This window comes from Rhinolophus hipposideros, assembly GCF_964194185.1.
Source record: "Rhinolophus hipposideros genome assembly, chromosome: 7".
Taxonomy (NCBI): Eukaryota; Metazoa; Chordata; class Mammalia; order Chiroptera; family Rhinolophidae; genus Rhinolophus; species Rhinolophus hipposideros.
Window position 1 is genome coordinate 48,296,916 of NC_138053.1, and position 25,713 is coordinate 48,322,628.

The 25,713-nt window shown below is 38.5% G+C and overlaps 1 protein-coding gene across 1 annotated transcript in view; it reads left to right on the forward strand.

The window, feature by feature from the left end:
• ACOT12 (acyl-CoA thioesterase 12) overlaps positions 1-25,713 on the forward strand; it is a gene marked incomplete at its 5' end in the record, with an annotated part of 37,663 nt that overhangs the window by 1,307 nt on the left and 10,643 nt on the right. Inside the window, 9 exons of the mRNA XM_081053627.1 lie at positions 4,401-4,470; positions 9,502-9,562; positions 10,125-10,226; positions 13,347-13,482; positions 21,709-21,865; positions 23,424-23,543; positions 24,411-24,561; positions 25,054-25,109; positions 25,376-25,439. Coding sequence (XP_080909753.1) covers positions 4,401-4,470; positions 9,502-9,562; positions 10,125-10,226; positions 13,347-13,482; positions 21,709-21,865; positions 23,424-23,543; positions 24,411-24,561; positions 25,054-25,109; positions 25,376-25,439 — 917 coding nt within the window. The remainder of the gene's footprint in view (positions 1-4,400; positions 4,471-9,501; positions 9,563-10,124; positions 10,227-13,346; positions 13,483-21,708; positions 21,866-23,423; positions 23,544-24,410; positions 24,562-25,053; positions 25,110-25,375; positions 25,440-25,713) is intronic.

The window sequence follows — 25,713 nt, forward strand, 5'->3', positions numbered from 1 at the left end:
CCTGGAAGGAGCTTTAAAGATCATGTATTCCAGGACCCTTACTTTACAGAGGACAAAAGCAAAGCTCAGATGATTACAGAGCTTTGCTTTTCCCCATGAGTATTAACAAAGTTTCTAACCCCCTGTGTGTTAACCACCTGCAAAATTATGATGCCAATCTATTTGTTTTCTGTTTGTTGATAGGTCTGTTTGGTTTCTATCTTAATAGTTTTTTATCGGGATTTAAGGTGGATTATAATAACATAATGGTAACATGAATATAAAATTAATCCACCTATAGAAGAAACAAGTATAGAAGTCATTCAGGTTATTAAAAGTAATGATGCCTATTGCCAAGGAAACTGAATACGTTATGTGAATATTGAAGTGACTTTTAAAGTTACCTCATTTAGTATCTCTGTCCTGTAATGGAGAAACAATTGCCCTCCTGCAATTGTCATAAAAATTTCTGCGGTTTTACATCTTTGGAAACTCAGAGCACAGAATGGTTCAATTGATAGCCAATTACTCTGGACCTTAATACCTATATTACTAACAATACCATAGTAAAGGAGGCTTTATGATAAAGTTGGCTTGGAAACATGAATAATGCCTGTGTTAAACACTCCATGGTGAGAAAAGGCATCACATAAGCAAAGGGACATTAGTTAGCCAAGGTGTAACTGAATCTGTAACAGAAAAATGCCCCTCCGTAGTGTTTTACATACAATAGGAGTACTACAAAACTGGTTTTCTGGTATTTTTGCCACCCCGAGTTCTTCATTGACAAGCGCTTCTGTACAGCCACATTACTATGATAAATACTGGTCACAGTCGTGATCCCAGGGCACTTCCATGACCTCCTGGCACTGCTAGATTCCAAAACGTCTTCTCAATGTTTAAGGAAAGATTAAATACATTCACTGTCATTTTGGCATCAGACCTCATTTCTGTCAGTAGCCCCACTATACTTTTAGTCAGTTAAGCCTAGAGGCTCGAAGCCCTTCCTGAGTCATTCTCCACCCTCCATATCCATTTCTTCTTCTGAAATACGCCAGACTCACATTTCCCTCCCTATTTCACTTGTGAATCTTTCCCAGGGTTCACTTTCTCAAGAATGTCACCCAATTCATCCAATTATGCAAGTAAAAAGTCTAGTTTTTACTTGATACCGCCCTCTACCTTGCATCCCTTTCCACATGTTCACTTGATGAACCCAGTCCTGTCGATGTTACCTGAAAGGATCTCTCAAACCCAAGCATTCCGCTACCCCTCCACTGCCACCACCGAGCCCCAGCGAGCTAGATCTTGTTCCTTAGTTACCCTCATAAAATCCTTATTTCCGTCAGAGCACTTAATTCATTTTGTTATTATTTAGTCATGTAATTAATCCCTCACTCCTCCACTAGACTCCATGAGAACACAGATCATGGCTGTTTTGTATTTTCTGCACCTTATCTAGAGGCTGGCATAGCACAGCTGTTCAAATATTAGTTAAAGGCATGAATGAATGGAGGTACCACCATTTTTTATTGCCTTTCATCTCATACCTGGGTCAGAACCACTTAGCTAGTCTGCTATTGTTCCTCAGCTTCTCTCGGTTTCTCCAGGGAATCATAAATAGCTTTAGGGTTTCTCTTCTTTGGTATATTGTATGAAGAGCAGTCAAAAAATCAAAAGCCAGAACAAGTTGGTACTATTGAATTCATATCTGACACGTAAAAAGAAAATAATCACATGTAATCACATGTGAAAATTGTGGCCCTTTGTTGGTTCTCCATGTTTTTATTTTTTCTTTTCAATTTAATGGCTCTTGAAAGTCTACAATGTAAAGTTTAAATGGCTATTGAGCCCATATTTAGCCAAGTACTTCTCTAGAGAGCATACATTGGGTGGTCTTTCCTGAGAGTTCCTACTGCGTCTGTAGTCAAAAATCATTATTTAGAACAATCTTTCTAAGAACAATCTTTCTTAGAATAATCTTTCTATGTCTAAATTTCCTCATTTGTAAAATGAAACTAATAGTAGTACCAATCTAATGTAATGGACATGCATAAATACTTAGCTCAGTGCCTGGCCAATAGTAAATGCTTAATAAATGGTAACTATTATTATAATTATTATTATTATGTTTCTTCTTGATCCCTAATGCAATCTAGTATAGAGTGATATATAGAGATAGTAGATACCAATATATACAATAAAAATTCAGTCTTTTATTGGTTATTGCATTTTAGTTATTATTTAAATCATTCAAAACCGGTAACTCATGTTGGTGTACATGGTAACACTTTATTAACAAGAATATCTTGTTTGATAAGCTCAACATCCCATCCCCTTACCGTACATGTCAGGTAAGTAGAATGAATGTCTATTAGATAGTCTTTAGTCAATGCTTTACAACATATATCTGCAAGGATCCAATATTCTCTGGAAATCTTAAGCTCTACAAAGACACAGATTGTGGCTGGATCTCTAACTACTACTGAGTAGAACTGTTAAAAGATGTTAATGTTAAAAGATAGGACTGATTCAGTGAAGTCTCCGGAAATCAGTGGGAACTTAACAAATGTCTGATGCACTGAATTAAATTGAGCATACCTTGAGTATTCCTAGGGTCTGATACCTTGACATGCACTTTCTCGCACAGAACTTTAGTTAGGAAGCCCATCCTCCCCACCCCAGAGGTCTGCTATGGTTAGCTTTCTGGTAACTCAGTTTATGTCATTTTCACGTTTAGAAGAAATGTTATTTCCAGCTGTAAAACCAGAATCTCACTTTTTTTTTTTTTCCAGAATTAGATCATAGGGAGGAGTGTTTTAAAATATTTGTTCTCTGGAATATTTTCTTCTCTCTCTTTTCCTGGGATTATCAATTAATATATATGGCAATTAAAGGAAGCCACTACACACAAAGAATACAAATTCAGCATAATTCACTTTTTCTCTTTTATAATGTGGTACCAAGAATGAAGTCTCCAAAATTAAAATGGAGTTAAAAGTTCTTTTAAAAACTTGTTTGGGTTTTAATTGACTGTTCGTGAAAATCAGCTTCGGGCAGAGACATGTCAAAATTTTTCCCAAAGAGAATGAATTGTTCTATGTTTTTATAAAGTAAAACCAACAATCAAAATAAATATCTCAAGAAATTAAATGCAGACATGGATCATGGAAATAACTGGAGCTCTCTCCGCCTTACTCAATACTCTCCTCCTCCAACATAATTAGTGCATAGTAAATTTGGTAATAAAAAATAATAGACATTGACTAAATACCTACTATGTGCCCATCTCTGTTTCTCTGATGTCCAAAGAAGTTCCTTTCTGATTTGGGGTATGATTTCAGGGTCTCCCCTTCTGTTCAGTGCTTGCACTGACTCAGTGGTTTAAATACATTCAACTACTGGTTATGTGGGATAATGGGGACGGCTTTTTTTTTTAAAGATTTTATTGGGGAAGGGGAACAGGACTATATTGGGGAACAGTGTGTATTTCTAGGACTTTTTTCCAAGTCAAGTTGTTGTCCTTTCTATCTTAGTTGTGGAGGGTGCCGTTCAGCTTCAAGTTGTTGTCCTTTCAGTCTTAGTTGTGGAGGGCGCAGCTCAGCTCGAGGTCCAGTTGCCGTTGCTAGTTGCAGGGGGCGCAGCCCACCATCCCTTGCGGGAGTCGAACCAGCAACCTTGTGGTTGAGAGCATGCGCTCCAACCAACTGAGCCATCCGGGAGCTTAGCGGCAGCTCAGCTCAAGGTGCCGTTGCAGGGGGCAGAGCCCACCATGCCTTGTGGGACTCAAGGAATAGAACTGGCAACCTTGTGGTTGAGAGCCCACACTCCAACCAACTGAGCCATCTGTGAGGCAGCTCAGCTCAAGGTGCCATGTTCAATCTTAGTTGTAGGGGTTGGAGCCCACCATCCCGTGTGGGACTCGAGGAGTTTAACCTGCACCCTTGTGGTTGAGAGCCTACTGGCCCATGTGGGAATCAAACCGGCAGCCTTCGGAGTTAGGAGCACGGAGCTCCAACTGCCTAAGCCACCGGGCCGGCCCCCGGGGACAGCTTTAATGCATTGTTTTTAAAACAAAAATAAGGTAGTACCGTACGAAATATTTAAAGTTGGCACCAACTTACTAAAATTGCTACTTAAATAGCTAGGTATGCTGGGTATTGGTATTGAATTTCAAATAAAAGATAATGTGAATTAAAACTTAGAACCAAGTACAGTAATTCCCATGTGGTAGAACTATAACTCACAGAGCCAAGGAACTGTTACTGATCCAGATTATCTAGAAGCATGAGCACAGTGGTCTTCTATTGAATGAGAGGATGCGTTACTAAAATAAATCCACTGAAGTTTTATTCCTTTTCCCCTATACTGAAATATCCAAACATTACTAATGCAGCACATTTGTACCTGTTTTTTTGAAGCTGAAAAACATGCTGGGGTTTCCTGTGTAACAGCTTCCGTGGATGACATACAATTTGAGGAGACAGCTAGGTAAGTGGCATCGCTCCATCACACCTTTCTCTTGGGTGTATTGGTTCATTTGCAACGTGTAAGCTTGTTCATTTAAAGTCCGTGACCAATTCATTAATAAATAACATTTCACCCAATGTAAATCAGTAATAAAAATAATTGCAGGACCTATTTTTAGTAAACATTGTTAAATGTAAATTCAGTCCTGATTTTGTTGAGAAATAGCTTTGGGCATTAGATGCATTCTGGTAGAAGGCAGAGCAAGATTTCTAAAGTTGATTCTTAATGGCTTCTTCCTATACTAGAAGAATAATTAATGATAATAAATATTTCTATGATGGTGAATTTCATCATTAAGTTGTTGGGTAAACATTAATTCACCTGAGTAAAGATGTTAAATTATGGAAAACATTTTACGTATATGTGTGCTTTACCACTTCTTATTGTAGAAAATTACAAGATACATAAATATTTCAAACATACACAGAAGATGAGAGACTAGTATCCCCAAGGACCCATCACCTAACAACAATAACAATTAACTCTTGTTTTATCAATATACCTCCAGACTCCCACACACACCTAGATTATTTTGGTTGAAATCCCAGGCATTATCTGTGAATATTTCAGTATATATTTTTAAAAGACAAGAGCTCTTTTAGAAAACATAATAATATAATCACAATACCATTAACAGAAATGATCATTCCTAATTGTCAAAAACATGTTTTTTTAATTTAAGCAATTGGTTTATTGAATCAGTATCTAATATGGCTGATATGTCTTTTAACATATAATTTTCTCTTTTTTTCTCTTAGAATTTTTTTTTTTAAACAAACCTGGTCGTTTGTCCTATAACATTTACCCCATTTTGTATTGCTCATTGTATCCATGTTTAGCATGTTGACTTGTCCTTTGTATTTCTTGTAAATTGATATTACATCTAAAAATTGATCTGGTGAAGGTTTGATATTTTGGTAAAACTAGTTCCTGTCAAGAGCACATAATATCTAATGATCATTACCTAGAACCATTATTTCATGAGATATTGGTAAGATGGCAATATGCTAATTCTATATTTCTTCATTTATTTTCTAAAATATTTGTGTAGAGAGACATTTTAGTTCATTAATTACTTGGTTACCCTGAGGTACAATTTGTCCAGGAAACACAGGCTTAATTCTTTCCCTTTATTTGGTCTCATTATGAGCCCATGAATTTTAACGTATTTGATGTATTTCAATTCTGATGCAATTATTCCTGTGGACGCTCAGACTGTCCCATCTCTCAGACAGTGGGAACTTCTTCAGTTTAGTTCCTACGTCCTTTGGCTGTAACCCTAAAGTTAGAAGTCTTTAATAACTCCTTTGCTTTCTGGTATGACAAATGGGCTCATCTTTTACATTTCCTCATACAAACTTAGAATCAGAGATTTCTTCAAAAGAAATGATAAGTGGAGATCACAGTCTGGGCAGAAAAAGTGCTCATTGAGAGAGAATTGGTCACTATTTCTAGGCCTTTCCAGTGGACAAAATTAGGAATTACGTATTTTTTTTAAAGAGTTAATACTAATACTTGTAATAAATTAGGATTATATAGTTTTATTTAATTTTGTTGATTTTAATGTTGTATCTCTTTGTTTGTTTTTTTCTCTTCCATATATCTTGATCCTTAAAGACATAAACATAACTTACAAGAAAAAGGAAGAGAAAGGTTGTCTGTTTCAGGTGTGGGATGGTTCTCAAAGACCATGGGGTAGTTGCCACCAGTGTTCAAACCCTAAGTAGTCTTGTCCAATAAGATGCCCAGTTCATCTCTCCAACCTTACTCCTCACATTTATCTATTTGGCATTTATTTATGTACATACAAATAAAATTAAGTTAAATAAAACCACATGCATAAAGAAATTACTTCTTCAAAGCTGACAAAAGAAATTTTTGGCAGGAATTAGAATCATAGACATGGCAAGACCTTTAGAACTCAGCCCAATCTTTGTACCAAAGAGAAACTGAGGTATAATACCCAGAGCCAGCCAGGGACAGAGGGCACTTAGAGCATGGATCTTCTTGTGTTTAATCCAGTGCTTTCTTTCCCTAACCCTCCGATCGATCTTTGTGATCATCACCTGTTTTTGAATGATGCTTGTTCTCATAGGCAGTTGCAGTGTCACTGAAAAAGCCCTTGACATTCTAGCATCTTGTAGATGCTGACAAAGATCTGTGGGCTAAGCTCACATACTAGCTATGTGATTTTGACACGTGTTTGTATCTCGGCAAAATTACAAATGACTGTAAATTTAAATTTAGTTGGGAATAGATTAAACCACTGTTATTAAATTTAGGAGCGCCAACAGTACATTGTAATAAAATATCTACTGTATACTTTCCAATTCCAAATTCTGTAACTAGTACCTCATCATTGAAATGTGGTTTTGCCATTTTGTATTTGTGTTATCAGAAAGGATTTGTGGCCACTGAAATTATGAAAAGCAAACTTTTCATATTTTTATATGCAGCCTGCACCATAAAAAAAGAAAATTGAAAGCTAAATATAAAGCCATATAATTTGGTTATAAGCCATAGTAGATATTTTTTAAATTCACAAATATGTATTGCTTATACAAAAAAGTACTGTGCAAGGTTCAATAGGATATGTGAATGATTATGCCACACTTCCAGAATGTGGCAGTTGCTCAGTCTGGTGAGAGAGTCAGATAATTACATAATCATCAGAACAGAAAATACAATAAGATGCATGCCCAGGGTGAGATATAAACTCAGTTCTACAGTCAAAAGTTACATTTTGACTGGAGAATCAGTGAGAGTTTCATGACAGAGGCAGCATTTAGTACAAGACTTAAATGAGATATAGTTTCATCTGGTGAATAGGAAAAGGACTTCGCGTGACAAGGTATGTGCCAAAGCACCTCGGTAGGAAGGAGTGAGGAGTGCTCAGCTGGAGATTGGAGTTAGATAACAGAAGGCCTTGAATGTCATGATATGAAATTGGTTTTGTTTAGTTGAGATTTTGGTCATTTCATTCATTTGGCAATTCAGTGTCAGGAGTTTGGTTTGGTAAAGAATTCCCCAACTTTTAAAAGCAGGGCAGAGTTCACAAAAGAGACAAAGGAAAGTGGTAGAAGCTTCCCCTCCTCAAAGTCTGACAGACAGAGAGACAGAAGATTTTAGTAGTGTCTGAGTATAAAGTACTACTGAAACTTTGAAAAGGGACTCTAATTCTGCTTGGTGCCATTACTGTAAATCTCTCCTAGAAACCTTACTAAACAGCTCTAGGAAATCTAGGAGAAACAAATTTAAGAAAACAGAAAATTCATTTGGGTTTGCACGTGGGGATCCCCCTAAACATGGGGATTAAGTTAAATTAGGTAATACGTACAGAAGCACCTAATGCTGAGCCTAGTAGAGCCTCCTTAACTATTAATTAAATCTGCTGAGAAGATTGAAAATATGGCTCTGAATTTCAAGAATGAGGTCCAGGCTAAAGAAGGAGATTTGAGAGTCAACTCTATAAAAACGATAGGATCATGGAAGAAAACTGGGTCTTCCAGGAAGGTAAAGTGAGAAGAAAATAAGACAAAAGACAAAAAGTTAGGAGATGTCTACACTTAAGGGATAAATTAAGGAAAAGAAATCAGCGGAAGAAATTGAGAACAAAGAGAGAACAGTATTTTGGAAGCCAAGGGAAGAGAAGAAGAAGATTGATTATGCCATTGAATGAATGAGATGTTGGATTTAGCTGTTCGGAAGTGATTCTGGAGAGGTCATGAGTAAGATGTGGAGGCGACAGCTAGATGAGGGTGGCTGAGAAATGAATCGGTGAAACCCCCAAAATTCTATACCTGGTAAAATCCTAATCTTTGAAGATCCACCTCAACTGTCACCTTCCTTGACTTTTCAAATTAGTCATTTCTTCTGGGTGCCTCTGCAATACTCAATTCTTTCTTCTTTTCAAAAAATTTCATAGTGTTACACTTCATCCTGGTGTCCCAAGTAAAGTCTTCTTGATGTCACAACTGTGTCTTGTTCATCACTGTATTACGAGGTCTTAGCTTAATGTCAGACTGGTCAGAACTCAGTCAACATTTGTTAAATATATAAGGCAGAAAAAGACATGATTATTTTAGGAAGTTTGAATAAAGAGGAGAAGAGAAAAACATCTTGAGATAGAATGGGCTTGAGAGAAGGACTTCTAGAAAGCAGAAGTCTTGGACATTTTCATTGATGAGGAGTCAGAGAAGGAGTGGAGATTGAGAGTGAAAAAGAGGAAAGAGCTGACTAAGCCAGCCTATGATGGAAGAGGAAAGGTAAGGGGTGGGAACGTAAGGGATTGAGGGTGCAGGTGAAGAAAAGAGTCTGGAAGACATGCTTCTTCCTTTTTAACAGAAGAATGAGAACAGTGAGAACTTAGTTCAACTTTGAAAGTAAGAGAGAAAAATTGAGGAGGCTTACATTGGGGATGCCCTCATATTGTGCTCAGGTGACAGGATCAGAGGTGACTGAGGGCCCTGAACAAAAAGTTTTGAAACAACTTTGGGCTACATGACCATAGTTCCAGTAATACTGGAGAGTGAATGGATCATGTAGCAGCACTGAGGGCCCATGTAAATCTAGTGAAGCTGATGAATTTTAGGGCTTGCTTGTTTGTATGTTTATTCATTTATTTGTTAACTAACATTTTAAAATAAATATTAATTGTATAGGTTTGTTTGTGTGTTTGTTTTAACTTCCCGTAAGGAAACAGCTGTGTTACAGTCAAAGTATCTGTTGCAGACTTGGAAGTCGTTTTGCATACAATCTTTGCCAAGGCCCTTTTCTGTTTAAATAGAGGTAGTCAGATATGTGTGATTCACAATGATCAGCATCTGTTTTTAGCCCTATCTTTTTCTGTTATCATTTACCTGAATTTTTCACACACAAATGTTATCAGCGTGATAAGGTGAAACTGCTATATGACACATGCGTTTAAGTAAATCTTTAAGTCTAAAATAAGACGTGCTAGGATTACTGAAATTTTTTTTTTTTTTTAACTAGAGTTGGACAAGTTATAACCATCAAAGCGAAAGTTACTAGAGCATTTAGCACAAGCATGGAGGTAAGAGGCTTCTTTTGTTAATTCTGCCTGCTGTTGCTAATAATGGAATTAGAAAATACTTATCACATAATGCCAAATTTAAAAAATATTATAATATAAAACTGTAAATATAGTATAATTTTTGTGCATGTGTACACATACATATACATTTCAGATTTTATATATCAATAAATAATATACATTTTATATTTTACATATATCATATATATGTATGTAACTGGAAAAAATTCACCTAAATGTTAGTAATTATTAATCTGGGTAGTGAGATTACTGATTATTGATAATATTTACTCTGGATAGTTAGATTCCATTTTTATATTTTTATATTTACCACCTTTTCCATGGTAAATATATATTTTTCTATAATCAGAAAAAAAGTTATTTTTCCAATTTTGTAAAACATTATTTAAAAAAGAGTGTTGCTTAAAAATAAATTAAAATGCTGATTTCACTCAAAAAAACAAAACCAAAGAATGGTGAAGTACGTAACTGAATTTTGAAAGCTTCCATCTCATCTGTTACCTGGATGGCTGCAAGTTTATTTTTTTTATTTTCATTTTAGATCAGCATCAAGGTCATAGTACAGGACATGTTCACTGGCATTGAGAAGCTCGTTAGTGTGGCCTTCTCTACATTTGTAGCCAAACCAGTGGGAGAAGAAAAGGTAAATTTGCTGTGTGAAGAGGTATCTAGCATGTAAGTCAAAGACATACTAACAATGGCATCAGAATTATTACTGAAACAAGGACATTCATCTTACCATAAGGGGTGTGTGTGTGTGTGTGTGTGTGTGTGTGTGTGTGTGTGTGTGTGTGTGTGTGTTTATCACTAATATTTATTATAAAAGTTATCTTGTGGTAATATAACAGATTTAAGTACCTTAGGGAAAAGGAGATGTACCAGTTTGTGAAAGAGGAAAAATAGTATGTTTTAAATGATCTGAAGTTCATGTCAGTTCTTCAGAAATATTGCTTTACTGGCTTAGTTCTTTTCTGTTGTGGTTACATAACTCCAATTTGAGTTAATTTTTTTTTAAAGCAACGGGCCATTTAGTAAGCCGTTGCATGTTGTAATTCAATCGTTTTATTATACCTGAAGGAAGAATGTCAAAGTTACTGAATTGTTGAAGTTTAAAAATAAACTTCCAGGCATATGGCGTAAAAACACCCTTAAAAGAAAAACGTTCGGCCTGATGTGTATGTCCAGTGAGCTTGTCTGTCATTGGCCCAGGGCAGCTTTTCTGTAGCCTTCCCCCAGAGATTTATTCATTATAACTTCTTGGTTTTCCTTTTTAGGGTCAGGGTACCTGGTCCCATTTAGTCCCCATTTAGTCCAAATATTTTTAAATGGAAGAATTGAATTTAGAATTTAAATCTTTCCCTGCAAGGATTGCTTCAGATGAGGGCACAGTGGCTTCTCCTCGCTCTACTTTGAAGCGACAAAGAGTGCTCTCCCTCTGCCAGTGTTCTTCCTCAGACTGCCTCAAACTTCAGAGGTGGGACAGAGCAGTGTTTTCACTGTACCCAACAGGGGTGATAACATAGCCCCATTCACCAGCTATGCCTCACCTGGGCGAGGAAGCACAGAGGTGGGCTGGGACTGAGTTAGCCCCCTCTGGTGCCTGATGGCAGGTGTCCCTACAGACTTTTGTACACTGGGACCCTTCTCCCACTTTCTCCCACAGGCAAGTTCACATTGCTCAAAGGCGTTGTTTTTCAAACTGAAGTTCACATAAGCTATGATATGATTTAAAACTGCAGGCTTTCCTGGACTGTAGCACAGACCTACCTAATAAGAATCACTAGTCTAGAAACCTGTACTTAGAGCATTCCAGGGATCCTATGTTCACTGAAACTAAGATGTTGAGATAGGTTTTGTCAACCATTCTGTTTTTCCTGGAATCCCCAGAAATCTGCAAACTCTTGTGAGTGAAAGAATGTGGGGGTGGGTTCAGAGTTCCCATATCGAGAGCAAGTGACAGAAGGAACCCCATTTCATCATCCCATTCCTTCCTTCACATGGAGGAGGAAGCACGGGCCATCATTCTTCCTCCCCAGCTTTAGATTTCGCACTCCAAGAAGTCTATAATAGTCCGCCTCTGCTGAGACTGACGAACTGCTTTTCTGAAAGCATTTCTGGGAAGCCAGGGGCCTCGCAGTGCTGCCATAATTGGTTGGCTCAGATAACCTTTATGTGAAACATGTTTCCCACCCTAAATTATTTTCCAGTTGGTAATATTCCTGTTCAGTTGAACAAGCTCATTCATCTGAACATTCTGGTTGAACATATCATGAAGAGAGCCATGAAAAATCAGTGGTTTGGTTTGAAGTGATAGGCCTACCTGGATCTCTGTCCAAAGGCGTTTATTCCAGGACAAGATGAGCAATGATTAACTAGGCCTATTAGCAATTGCACAGCCCAGATCATTGAAGGACTCACAAGAATCCATAGAGTATACTTGTGGCAGCCTACTCACGCTAAAGGTGATGGTACAGCAGGAAAAAAGACCTTGCAGGATGTTTGGTCCTTTCCAAAACATTCACTGTGATGTTTGGCCCAAAGGTCCTTGATGTTTGGTCCTTCACATATGCTATGACCAACAAGGATACTGAGGCAAGAAGGGTTATTATTGGCAGTACAGCCATGACACAGTTATTGGACCAATAAAATACAGTATTTTTAGTGTATGAAGTCTGTAAACCAAAAATCTAAATAAACATTATAGGCTCTTTGAACCCAGGGACATTTTCTAACCCTGAATGTTTTGGGCAGGACCAAATACCAAGGACCTTTTGGCATGGACCAGATGTCCGCTAATGGAGAAAGAAAGCACAGGCAAACATCAGGGAGGTTCAAGACTTCCAGACACCACTCTCAGGGTGATTCAGTCACACAAAATGTACTTTATCTACAGCCTGGAGAACCAAGGCATTAGCTTACCACATGGTCTTTTATATCGCACTGGTCACACAACTAAAACAAAACTGTGTAAGCAGTTAAATCAGTGCAAGCTATCAGTCTATACATTCCTAAACAAATTAGACAAGGCAGTCCAGGGGAGTTTTAGACTTGAAGTAGCGTATTATAAAGCACTAGCTGTTTCATCCTTATCTTGGCCAAGGGTTAACACCAGCCTTCAGGTGTCCTGGAAATAAGCATGGAGGTACCCAAGTCCAGCTATAAGGTACTTCTTCGTTATACACACAGGTTAGCAGACAGGCATTTCCAGAGGAGCTTGAGCCTTTGGTTCTGTTGTATCATATTTCCAAGTTTCTGGAGGTTGGTTAAAGCTTGATTCTGACACATTGATTCTTTCAGTTTGCTAATGTTTTCATCATGTGATGAAATTTCCAGATTGGGAACATTTCTTGGTACATGATATCTTTCCCTCGAACATCTTTATTCCCTCTCTTTGATGTCTTAATTTTGCAAAAGGTAGAAAAGATTTCTCGATAAGCATTCGGTGGCATCAAAGTCCATCTCCTCACTCCTTAATTGGAAGAATTTCTTATTTTGTACTTCTGTTGAAAATGTTAAAAATCAGGGAAATTTAATATTTGGAGAACTTTCTTAAAGCACATAAATTATTGTATGCAGAAATAATTGTTTACATTGATTTTTTTTAGTTTAAAAATATTTTAAGAAAAAAATTTGTCAAAGTAAAATGTGTGCTAAAACACCCATAAATACTTTATTTACTCTGAGTTAATAAACAATGCAAAATTCATGTTGTACTTTTATAATTTAACAAAGCAATGGAAGATAAATGTTTTCCTTTCTCTAGATTCATTTAAAACCTGTCACACTTCTAACTGAACAAGATCATGTGGAACATAATCTGGCTTCTGTGAGAAGGAAAGTTCGATTACAACATGAAGAGACCTTTCAAAACCTGGTGAAAGAAAGTGGCAAGTTTGATGGTCAGTAAACCTATGTAGGAGCTTTAATTATATGACAAATAAAGGGGTCATTCTTAGGACATACTTATTTTCACCTTATTATTACAATTCAGTCCTGGTGATGCTAGATACCTTTTCCAATCAATCCAGTGGTTGGAGAAGGAAGGGGCCAGCCATTCAGAATATAACTGCTGACACCTAAGACCATTTTAAATCAGAGGGTCTTCAGGGGAGGAGAAGTGAAAGAAGGGCGACAGACACCAGGCAGTCCTTATCAGTAAGTGTGCCCTCAGTAATGATAAATGAAGGAATGACAATGTCATACAATGATCTGATGCTCCAGAGTTTACTAAGCAGTTTCTCATCTTGTATTTCATATGAGCTGCGTGTAATCTTAACACAGGGGGAAGCTGAAATTCTGACTAGTGAAGAACCTTGCTTAAGATCAGAGGATATGAATGGAAGAGATAAGATTCTATTCCTGTTTCCCGGCAGCTTTTCCACAGAAAAACTTTTTGGATGAGCCAAAGTTTCTTAGTTTTCTGGCAGTGATTTCCCAGGTTCTTTGAGGTATCATAGGGCCAGAATATCAGGCAAAGGAGGTCACATTGCCCTCACATATTTTTCCTGTTTGACCCCATCTCCTGCAGCCCTGGGGGAGATAACCTACGGTGGAGAACAAAGTGGGTGACAGGAGAAAGTAGCGTGATCCATCCAGAGCCCCTCTTGCTCACTACTGACAGGAGGGCAGGGGGGCTCACAGAAGGTCCAGTTCCCTCCAAGGCAGATACAGGAAAAAAAGGAAGGAAAGGGGAAGACAGAAAGTATCAGGATCAGAATGCAAAAAGAGAAGGAGGAAGAATATATACAAAGGCCAGAGAGAGCAAAGGCAGAGGCAGGGTGACCTGACATCTGTGAAACTTATTCTGCCCCACTGATACCATCATGGTCCTGAAACCACCCCACAGTCAAACTCTGGGTTGGAAAAGAGTTTTTCAAAAGCATTTACTCATTGCTGATCTTTTAAAGATAATGCCCATTACCAAATTATTTTTAAGGAAATGAAGACTTCTTCATTTAATTACTGTGCTGAGAAGAGTGAGTCTCCTTTTGTGAAGATAGTCTCAGTACCAAAATATATTTTAAGTACTTTTTTGCTAAAGTCATCAAATAGCTAAAGCATGAGAACAAGAGCATTACTAGAGAGAAAATTCACGGTGGAACGAGGCAGGACATGAAAAGATAAAACTGTATCATGCAGGCTCCTTCAGGCCATACTAAGAAGCTTGACCTTTCTTCTGTCCTTGATGAGAGCCAATGAAGGGTTTTGAGCCGCACTGATGCTTGATTAGGCTTGCACTTGATATGGTCACTCTGGGTAGAAGACGGGAGACTAGAAGGATAGAGACCAGGAAGGAGGTGAGGAGAGTCTGAACCAGGCAATGATATTGGGGAGAGAGAGGAGGGAAAGAGTTTTTAAAAAATCACGCAAGAGGTGAAAATCAACAGAGTAGGGTCACTAATGTGGGGAGATGAGTGATGAAGAAGAAGGAGTGTGGAATAATGCTCAGGTTTCTGGTTTGAGCAATTGGTTAATTACTAGGGTATCATGCACTGAGATATTGAATATGAAGGGCGGGGAAAGGCCGTTTTAATGAGTTGGATGATGAGTTCAGCTTAATCTGAGGAGCCTGTGGAACAACCAAAAGAATGAGACCAAGGCGGAAGAGGTTAAGTTTGAGAGACAACAGCTTACACATGGTAATTCAAACGAAGATAGTACCTACCTGCAGTCATCCAGTGAGGGCTCATGGGATACAAGGGTGATGGGCCAAAAATGGAACATGCAGAACACGGCCATCAAAGAGATGATCAGAGGAGGGGAAGGAATCTACAAAGGAGACCTGGAGGGACTGGTCAGAGGGGTAAATGAGAACTGGAAAGAATGGTGTCTCTAAGTCCAGGGAGCAGAGTGACATGAAGAAATGAGTGGTCAGCTGTGTTCCAGGAAGTGAGGAGTTCCCACTGAATTGGGAATGGGGAAATCATGGTGACTTTGGCAACAGCGAGGTTAGTGGAAGCATGAGTGCAATAAATACTGGTAGGTTACAAAAAGGGAGATGACACTATATAGGAATAAAGAGGATAGAGAAGAGCTTACTATAACCTCTGTGTCATATTCACCTGCCAAATTGAACACTCTTAACATTAGGCGTTGTTAAAGCACATGTTTTAGGATGCAGTGGATGATGAAGGAAGCAGAGCCGCCAGCCTCCTAGCCCCTCCCTGTCTGAATATCATCCTTTGTAGTACCTTTGTAGTTAGGGACACAGAGGCCATCACAGCTCTTAGAGCACCTTGGCTATTTCAAAGCCTCTGCTTTGGGGAGAAACAGGCTTTGAATTAGATCTCAAAGTGTCATACAAACCCGTAGGAAGTGTCCCACAGTAGTGTTGGCATTTGATAGGAACTCAATTTTCTCGTGGTATTTTCCCCGTACATGAGCCTTCAGAGGTGGGGCCTGCCTCTCTCTGGATCCTGGACCCAGCTCCACGGGAAGCAGGGGCCTTTCTGTTGGTCTGCCCGCCTCTTAAGATACCCACAGCCAAGATAGCCACTTCTTCCCATGGCTTACTTACCCTAAGGCTGGATCACTAGACCTGGGCCTACCCAATGGCTCCTCTACTTCCTCTTGCAGCTAGTGGTCCCTCCCTGGCCAGCAGGAAGTTGCTCTTTTTAATTTTTTATCCCAGTATTTGCTGCTCATACTCAAAACACTGACTTTGCTCTGTTCTTCTTTGCTCACTGAGGCAAGGTTAAAAACAAACAAAACGAACTGTAAAATGGGAATAGAAAGGTACTTATTAGAGAGGTTTGTGTGAGGATCAAATGAGTTCATGTGGCTAGAACACTGAGAACAGCATCAGGCATGCAGCAAGTGCTATTATTATTGTCATTGTTATTTGCGAGGTTCCCATTCATAGGAAGGATTGGAGCAACACCTGAAGACTATCCTTTCAAGAAACTTTGCTGTGAAAGGTGGAAGAAACAGTCTGGAGCTAGAAGGGGCCCTCAAGGTCAAAGGGATGGTATTTTTCAGGATAGGAAATGATTGGTCCTGGTTGCAGGCTGATCAAGGCTAATCAATAAAAATCATTATTTACGAAGAGGTAGATTTATGTAAGAGAAAGAGCTAATTTATATAAAACCTGCACTTAAAACACCTGAAAATGTCTATGTCTTTATCTTGGGAGGGATTTACAGTGATCTCTGTAAATCCTGGCCTTTCTCATGAGTGTCAGTCTCCTGAGAACGGTCGCTAGGCCTGGTGACCTGAGCTTCCTTTACTCCCCACGTGAGCCAGGCGAACTTGGCTGCATTGGCTTTTTCTGATGTTGTGCAAGTTGTACTAAAAAACAAAATCAGCAGTGGACAATTTGCTGAAACCATCCACAACACCAGTAGTACTTTGCTTTCTAAAGACATTCTGAATTAACAACAGGCACATGCCACAGTCATTCAAATGTAGAAGTAGAATGATTGTTATACACCTCAGTTTCCCTTTGTTAGGAAGTTGGGCAGATCAGAACTCTCTGTCGGGTTCAATTTAGAATTACAGATTTTTAAAAGCCTAAAATAGATTACATTCCTTTGCACAAAACAACTTTTAACCTAACTTCACTGATTTGATCTTTTTAGAAATTTCACTAGCTTCCGTGCCACCAAAGGTACTACAGAATATAAAAGCAATTTTTCTTAAGTGTGTAAGAACCAGACACTGGAACTTGAAGTTGCCTTACAGCATGTGGTTTGTCCACCTGCGGCCCCGTGAATCTGATGGAGTTTGTTTTGGATGGGACAGTGTGTTCTAAAGGAAGACAACTCGATCATCTGTGTTACTAAACCGTGGTTTTAGAAAAACCAGGGTTCAATACTGGTTCTAATTCCAGACATAAAAGATTGGAATCTTTTTCAAGATGTTGCATGATTGAAAAGCCTATCATTAGAACAGTGAGAAAATTGAAACCAAATCATACTTTTTCAGAAGAAAAGGGAAAATGATGAGATTAGATTATATAAAAGGAAGACTTTTTTGGAATGTGCTCTTGTACCATTGATATGTGGAAGCTTGGCATGGAAGGAAAAGTTTAAGTCTTTCTTCAGATTTGGAGAATTTTAATTATAATTTTTTAGTTAGAAATCAAATCTTTATAAGTAGTGTCCTGTGTTGATACTTTCTGCTTATAAGGAAAAACAAAAATAACAAAACAAAAACAACCCTAGGGCTAAAATGACCTGAAAATGTGCAATAAATGTAAAATTGTCCAAGGGGAATGATGACACAGTACTATAGAACATCCAAAGTACAGGTATTGAAATTGGCCACTGGATGAGTATGTCCTGATTTGGAAGCCTACAAAGAGTATGACGTTTGTTTACTGTACTTAACTTGTGTACACAGCCAGAACCGTGAGCCTGAGTTGGTCTCTGAATGGGAGAGAGCTTTATTTCTCCATTGATTGGCAATTACCTGAAGATAGGCCTGCTTCTACACCGAAGTTATCTGTACTCAGTCTATTTCTGCAAACATGTCATAGCGGCTGCTTATGCATATATGACATGCCGTAGCACCCACCTCTACATATGCTAATGTACGCCAGGTGTAGTGTTTCCAGGTGGGAATTCCTGCCCATTCTCAGGAATTTTTTTCACTTTGCTGTTCCCGAATCCTGAGAAAAGTTGGTCAGGAAATCGGGAAAATCGGCTGCTTGAACCCAGGTGGTTGGTAGTACCAGCTGTCACTTTGTGGAAATGATTCATCATGGGGAACAGAAAACAGTTTATATCTCGGGATTCAGGAACGGGAAAGCGAAAACAATTTCTGAGAACGGGCAGGAATTCCCACCTGGAAACCCTAGCCAGGTGCATCTTCATAGGAATAGAATAGATTTTTCTTTAAAATCATCCCTCAGAAAAGAAGGAATTGTCATATTTGAGCATTCACAATGTCTCTCACATTATCAGGCCCTTCTTAATTAATTTTTATTTTATAATTATTTTTAAATTATTTAAAAATAGATAGTACACATGCACAGGGTGAAAAATTCAACTGGTAGAAGAGACTACTCTGTCAGAAAGTAAGTCTTCCTATCATCTCTGTCTCCCAGTTAGCCAGTTCCCGTCCTCAGAGAAAACCAGTTACCCACACACATGCACACACAAACTAGCACATACTGATAGTACAACATTCAAACAATTATGCACCTTTCTTTTTTTTTTGCTTACCAATATATTTTAGAGTTAGTTTATATTATTTTGAACAAAAAAAGTACCATTTGAGTAAGAAAAATTAACCTAAAAATACCTCCATTGGTACTAGTTTTGGATGTTTATAGAACATCATCTAACAAAATCAGAAATTCAAGTGAAAGAAAAGTTGGAAAGAATTTAAGATCTCTTTAGGAAGAAATCCAATTCCGATTACAGCAATATGGTGGACTCAGTGTCCAGAGAAAACTAAAATTTCTGGATAAAATGTTTACAAACATCTTTGCAAACATATCTCTGGAGGCAGACAAAAGGAGAGAAAACTCTGAATTCTAGAAATAGTTAGAAAATACACTGTAGCAGTGTAAGGAACCACTAGACCTGGCATTTGCTTGGGAGGACCCTGTGAGAGCTAGTGAAAAATCATAAAAGATAAAAATAAATAAGTCACCAAAGTTCAGAAGAAGCACCAGATAGTAGAATGAGGCCCACAAAGACTACAGATGTTGAATTTATTATATACAGACTATGAAGTAAGAATGTTCATATATTTTAAGAAATACAAGAGTATCAAAAGTATGTTGTAGGAACAAGAAAATGACCTAGAAGATTTGAAAAATGAAGAAAATTTCTATACAAAAAGAATATGTAAAAATTAAAATTTAAAACTCAATGAATGAATTAAATAGTAGATAAGACAGTGAAACAGAATTTAGATCTAAAGGTATTACCAAGAAAGCAGATGGATAGGCAAAGGAATGGCAACTGCATAAGCAAAGTGGTTAGGAGACATAGAGAATGGAGTGAAAAGTCTAACAAGCATCTAATCAAAGTTTCAGAAGGAGAGGATAAAAAGAATGGGAGAGAAGTAACATGTGAAGCAAATACCATAGACATTTCATTAAGCGGCAGTAAAAGAGTTTAATATGCATATGAAAAGATGTTGGACCTTATTGTTCATCAGGGAAATGCAAATTATAACGAACAAGAAATACTATTTCACGCCCACAAAACTGGAAAAAAATGGAAATGCCTACAATACTGTTTAAGTGGAAATGGGGAGCAGTAAAACACTAATAAACAGTAGACAGAAGTGTAAATCAGTACAATCATTTTGTTACCTAAAATATTCTGTTGATAGGAAGGACTATGAAAGTGCAATAAGTCACCCAAGTGAAGTTTATTCATTTCGTCATCTGTTCAATAAATATTTACTGAGCACTCATATTGAGGAATTATATTAGAATTAAAAAAAAATCAGTCTTTGCCCAAAGGAGCTTAGGATCTAGAGGGTCAGATAATCAAAGATCACACACAAACGTAAAACTATAACTGTGACAGGAAGGGATGTGTGGTGGCGTATTGGAGTGGGGATTCGAGGGCGAGGTCAGGGAAGGCTTTCCTGAGAGCATGATGTCTGACATGAGCCAAGAGAGAGGAGAAAGGAAGTGGAAGAAGGTGGTGGCAGTGGCGGTGGCTTGGGGAATTGCAAATGAAAGGAGGAACAACATGTGCAGATGCCCTGATATTGAAGACAATATTTAGTTCCATGAACTGAAAAAAAGGCCATTGTGGTTAAAACAAAGGGAGAGAGAGCCTGAGAGAGAATATGATGGAGGAAGGAGGGATGCTAGTGGTAATCAGGCCAGCTGGGTTTGCAGAGGTAGGCATAGGTCAGACAGGGAAGGGCAGGCTTGGGGCCATGGGAAGCATTTGGGCTTTTATACTATGACAATGGGAAGTTATGGCATCTTTGCAAGCAGGAACGATGGAGTGGGGCCGGGGGTGGGATAAAATAAAAAGACCATCAATTAATTATAAATCCAAAAATTCTGTTAGGAAATGGAGTGAAAATCTCTGTAACCACACTTCTCTGCCCACTTATATGTGACTGTGCCAAGGACAGCCCCCTTCCCAGTTACCAGTAACAGCTAGGTGCATTTGTGCTGTCACACTGCAAGCCCAGCTCTGCCTATGATGGTACAAAAAGGATGGTACCCTTCTTCTAAGTCTTCCCTTACCTCCTCAGCGATAGCTTGTGAGATTTAAGCCTTGCTGGTGAGTCACTTGATGATGCAGGAAGCATAACTGAACACATTTACTGCTTTGCAGCCGAAGTAAATGATTTCTCCAGTGTTGAGAGTAAAAACCAATTTGTCGGTAAATGAAGCAGATATGATTCAAAAGAAGCAGGACACTAAGAAATACAATGTATTGTGTCTTTTCTGTTCATGATTGCCTTCACTACAAAACAGTAACCATGGGAGGCCATATTCCCTTTCTGAAGTGCATAGTACAGCAGAGTATTCTAGATTCTCAGTGTCTTGGTCCTTTACAGCTCCAATTCCTTTCTGTTTAACAACTTTATTGACATACCATGAATGGTCCATATTTAATGTGTAAAATTTGATGTTCTTTGTTGTTGTTTTAAATTAATTTTCAATTACAGTTGACATAAAATATTGTATTAGTTTTGGGTGTACAACATAGTGATTGCATATTTATGTACCTTACAAAGTGATCACCCCAATACAGTTTGGTAAGTTTTGAGACACGTATACACCCATGAAACCATCACCACCATCAAGATAATGACAGATCCATTAATCCGCAAATCTCTTGCTGCCCCTTCCTGACCTGACCTGTCCCTCCTCCACCCCAAACAACTCAAGTTTAAATTTAATCATCTTTAAATCAAAGTTGTGGTGAACTTGTCAGCTAGGTTGGAATACAATCTCTAAAAGGCCCTTTCTGATCTGTTATCTTACCCAATTCACTGTAAATGTCCACCATGCAGATTAAAGTCACTCTGTAGAATGAAACCTATTTCTTTCCTCAAGAGTTTTAGGTCTTTGGAAATAATTTAATTTTTCTAATTGAAAAAACCCTGTGAGTTGAGCGTGCTGCTGGGAAAGAACGGCTGTAGCCTCAAGTCCTGGGTTACCTGCACCATCATTAATGTTTACATTCACCTTTCAGATCTCATTTGTGATGAAGATGACGGAACGGTTTCAACGAGGGGCACCTCTGTTCAGAGCATTGAGCTCGTCCTCCCACCCCATGCGAACCATCACGGAAATACATTTGGTGGTCAGATTATGGCTTGGATGGAGACGGTGGCTACTATTTCTGCAAGGTTCTTGGTTTTGATCTTCCGCATGTGATGTTGGCACCAGTGGGGAGAGAATAAAAAGGGCCTAAGACCCAGTTATTAGGCAAATCAAGGAGACAAAGAGAAGACAATCTTGCTTTTATCAAAATGAGAAAACAAAATTATTTACCTCTTTACCTTTGGATTAATCTGCCCTTTTGTTTGAAGGTGCATGTTTAAATTCTTGGCTCAAAAATAAAAAATGAAGTGACAATTCTAATACTTTATTCTGAATTATGAACGTTGATCTCATGACACTATAATTCCTTGTAATAATAGTTATGAGAAGGCAGATGTAGAAAAGAAATAGAGGACAGCCTTTACACTTCAAAATGACCAAGTTACAAACTTGGTAACAGGCTTGTTTACAATTAAATCTGCCCATGGAACGTGCTGGATAGAATGGTTATGGCCAAAGGATTACGTGGAAAAGAAGAGGAGAAGGAGGGAAGGAAACAAGTTGGAAGTATACTTTTAAATACTCCTTAGTTTCAAACAATGTTATTTTATTAGTACAACCATGTAGATAATTGGGAAACTTTAAAGGACATGTGAACTCTGAAAATGCATTTGTGCAAGATCTGCCTTTCTAACAATTTTTGTGACCACTGAAAATTAAGGTTTTATTTTCCTAAAACGAAAAGAATTTTATCATTAATATGTCCATAGTTGTGACTGTAGTTAGAAACCTGCAGTTATCCTCCCTATAAATTATGCACAAATATAAGAGAGCTTGTTTTTAAAATGAGATTGTCATTCTTAATGCAATAAAGCATTTGAACCTGTTCTGTGGTAAAGCTTACAATGTAATTAACTATGGCAGAGTCTGTTCATTTAATGTTGACACAGTTCTTTAGAGTGATTGAATGACGACAGAGGGAATCTAAACTATAGAAAATTATGGAAGGAGCTTTCTGAGATATTCTTTATAGCTATTTCAACATTTCGCACACACAAAAATTGTAAAATGAGTACCTTGTAGCCTTTCGGGCTTTGTGCAGCAATCCAGGTAATTTTTCTTTAGGGAAGAAAAGTTAGTCTGTTGCTATGTGGGTGAATCCTTTAACTGTGACCTGAAGGAATTGGCCTGTGCTACCAGCTGGCAGTTCCCTTCTCGGGCCCACACTCCACCGTGGGAGTCACAGGTTCCTGTGATCGTAATCATTAACTATCAGGATGAGTATATCCCTCCAATTAGAACAAAAGGTATAGGTTTGTTTTCCGGAGGGATTTCCATGGGGAAAAACAAACAAACAAACAAACATAAGCAAGACTATCACCCCAAAAACAGACGCCCCAGCATCTTGGTAACCACCCCACAGCTTGGGAACATGGGATTTCCCAAAATATTTGCAGGTTGTGTACAGAACCGCTTTCAACACACACAATCCAGTTATTAATTTCACTAGAGTTAAAAGAGATGTTTATTTAGAAAGCACACTAAACACTGGTCTGGTGGGCCCATTAAGCGACTCAGCAGTTCCTGAAAATGTTGTGGAAAATGATTGATTTCTTTTTTCTCACCTTCCCTTTGTTTCATCAGCCGCCTCTGTCGAGCGCATCCTCTTCTGAAGTCTGTGGACATGTTTAAGTTCCGGGGACCGTCTACAGTTGGAGATCGTCTTGTCTTCAACGCCATTGTCAACAATACATTTCAGACCTGGTAAAGTGTGTCTAGTGCTCTTATACTGCTATAAATGAATTCAAACCTGCACATAAATATGTATTTTTAATTTTTATTTCAATCTGGTGGTAAGTATAGGGGCTATTTTAAAGTAACCAAGTTCCTTCTTTTTTTTTTTTTTTTGAAACTTCACTGTCTTCTAAATCCTAGACATACATTTTAAATCCCTATATTCTGCTTGAGTCCTCCTTACACTGAGTAAATTATGATAGGTTGATTTTTCTCTCTCATAATAAGGGTGATTGTATGTCTCGGTTGACTCAGGGTGGCCCTGGTTTATAACTGTCATAATTATTAACTTTCACTCTCAAAAGAGTCCCGTGATTGTATGCGCAACCAATTCATAGTGGACCTGTCATTAACCACCACGAAGTCCAAAGCACTTTCCACTTATTTTTATTACTCTTGATACACAGTGAAAAGATTTAATTAAGTATTTTTTTTCTTTTTAAATCTATAAAAGAGTATTTCCTCTCTAATTGCCGTGCTTGATGCATTTTAATTACAGAAGTATTGTTTTTAGGGGAGAAAACTTGATTTGGGCACAATTTAAAGTCCCCAACCCCCCATCACCAGAATATGTTCATGAGTGTATATAAAGTCCCAACTGGCTTTTTTCCTACTTGAAAGTGGGAAAATAAAGCAGAAATGCTCCTGGGAGCTTGTGCATCAGATCATCGACCTGGTAAAATGGATTTTAAGAGTTGCGTAGATTTGCAGACAACAAAGAACACTTCCAGGACCCTCATTCTCTTCCTTGCTCGGAGGAGGTGTTGGTGGCGGTGGGCAGAGGAGGCCCAGCATGCTCTAGTTCTCTGCCCACGGCCCCGTGTCACCCTTTTGCAGTGTCGAAGTGGGAGTACGCGTGGAGGCCTTTGACTGCCAGGAGTGGGCTGAGGGCCGGGGCCGTCACATCAACAGTGCTTTTCTCATTTATAATGCTGTCAATGATAAGGAAGAACTGGTCACATTTCCTAGAGTCAAACCCATGTCACAGGTCAGTTATGAGTACGTGAGTTTCAGTCATCAGACCACCTTTTCTGAGGGAAGCTAAGGGTATAGAGCTCTACCCAGAGTTTCTCCCCCCACCAGCAACAACCTCCAGGGCTATTCCCCTTTTCTGTGTCACAAAGTAAAATGGACTTTTTTTTTTTTCCAAATCAAATCACTCGAATCATTCGTTGAAATGATGGGGTCCCTGAAGACCTCACCCCCACTTGGCCATGTGCTGCTGTTGGAAGCAGAGCTTCTTCCATGCCCCATGTCTGACTCTTCTCCCACGTTCCGTCCAGTTCTCTGTGCTGTTCCACATTCATCGGAACTACGTCTTTCCCTCATCCTGCAGTTGCCTTATTGCCAACTCGCACCTGAGGAGAGTTCACACAGAGACATGTCCCAGTCAGCTTTTTCAGCTCATTTGGAGAGAGTCTTAGGATTGTAGCACTAAAATATTAAAAATTTATTGACTTTCCTTTTTTTTTTATTAAAGGATGATTTTAGACGGTATCATGGAGCTGTTGCACGCAAGAGAATTCGCTTAGGCCGGTAAGGGACATAGACGTAGGATTTTATGGAATCGTATCTTATCTGGCAAATTACATACCAAAGCATCCCTCTCCGAGTCTCTATTCCCAGATAACGTAAAAAGAGAAGGTCTGATGTTTCTGACTGTGGAGGCTACTGTGGGAAATTGTTCTTCCAGTAAAAGCAGCTTTAAAAAACTGATTTCAGTTCAAGACATTGTCATAGTTACTGTTGAGAGCTAAATGCAGGGAAGAAAACTATTTAACATTTTAATTTTTTTTTTCCAGAAAATATGTTATTTCCCACAAAGAAGAGGTTCCACTTTGCATTCACTGGGATGTTAGTGACCAGGTGACAGTTTTATGCTTTGGAGCTCTTCATGTAAAAATCACGTCAATTCAAAAATGGAAATCCTCTTGTTTAACTGATTCAGGTTGTGCCTACACAGGTTAGATGAAAAGGTGAATTATATAGCAAGCAGTCATCTCAAAGTAAAACAAAACCAAGCTATGAGTAAGTAACTGGTTACCAACCAGTTGCTTCAGAGCCTTGCTTGAATTATATGTGCAGTTCCCAAGTTACAGACTCACGCTGTGCCATAAAATGCATTCAAGCAGCATGGGAC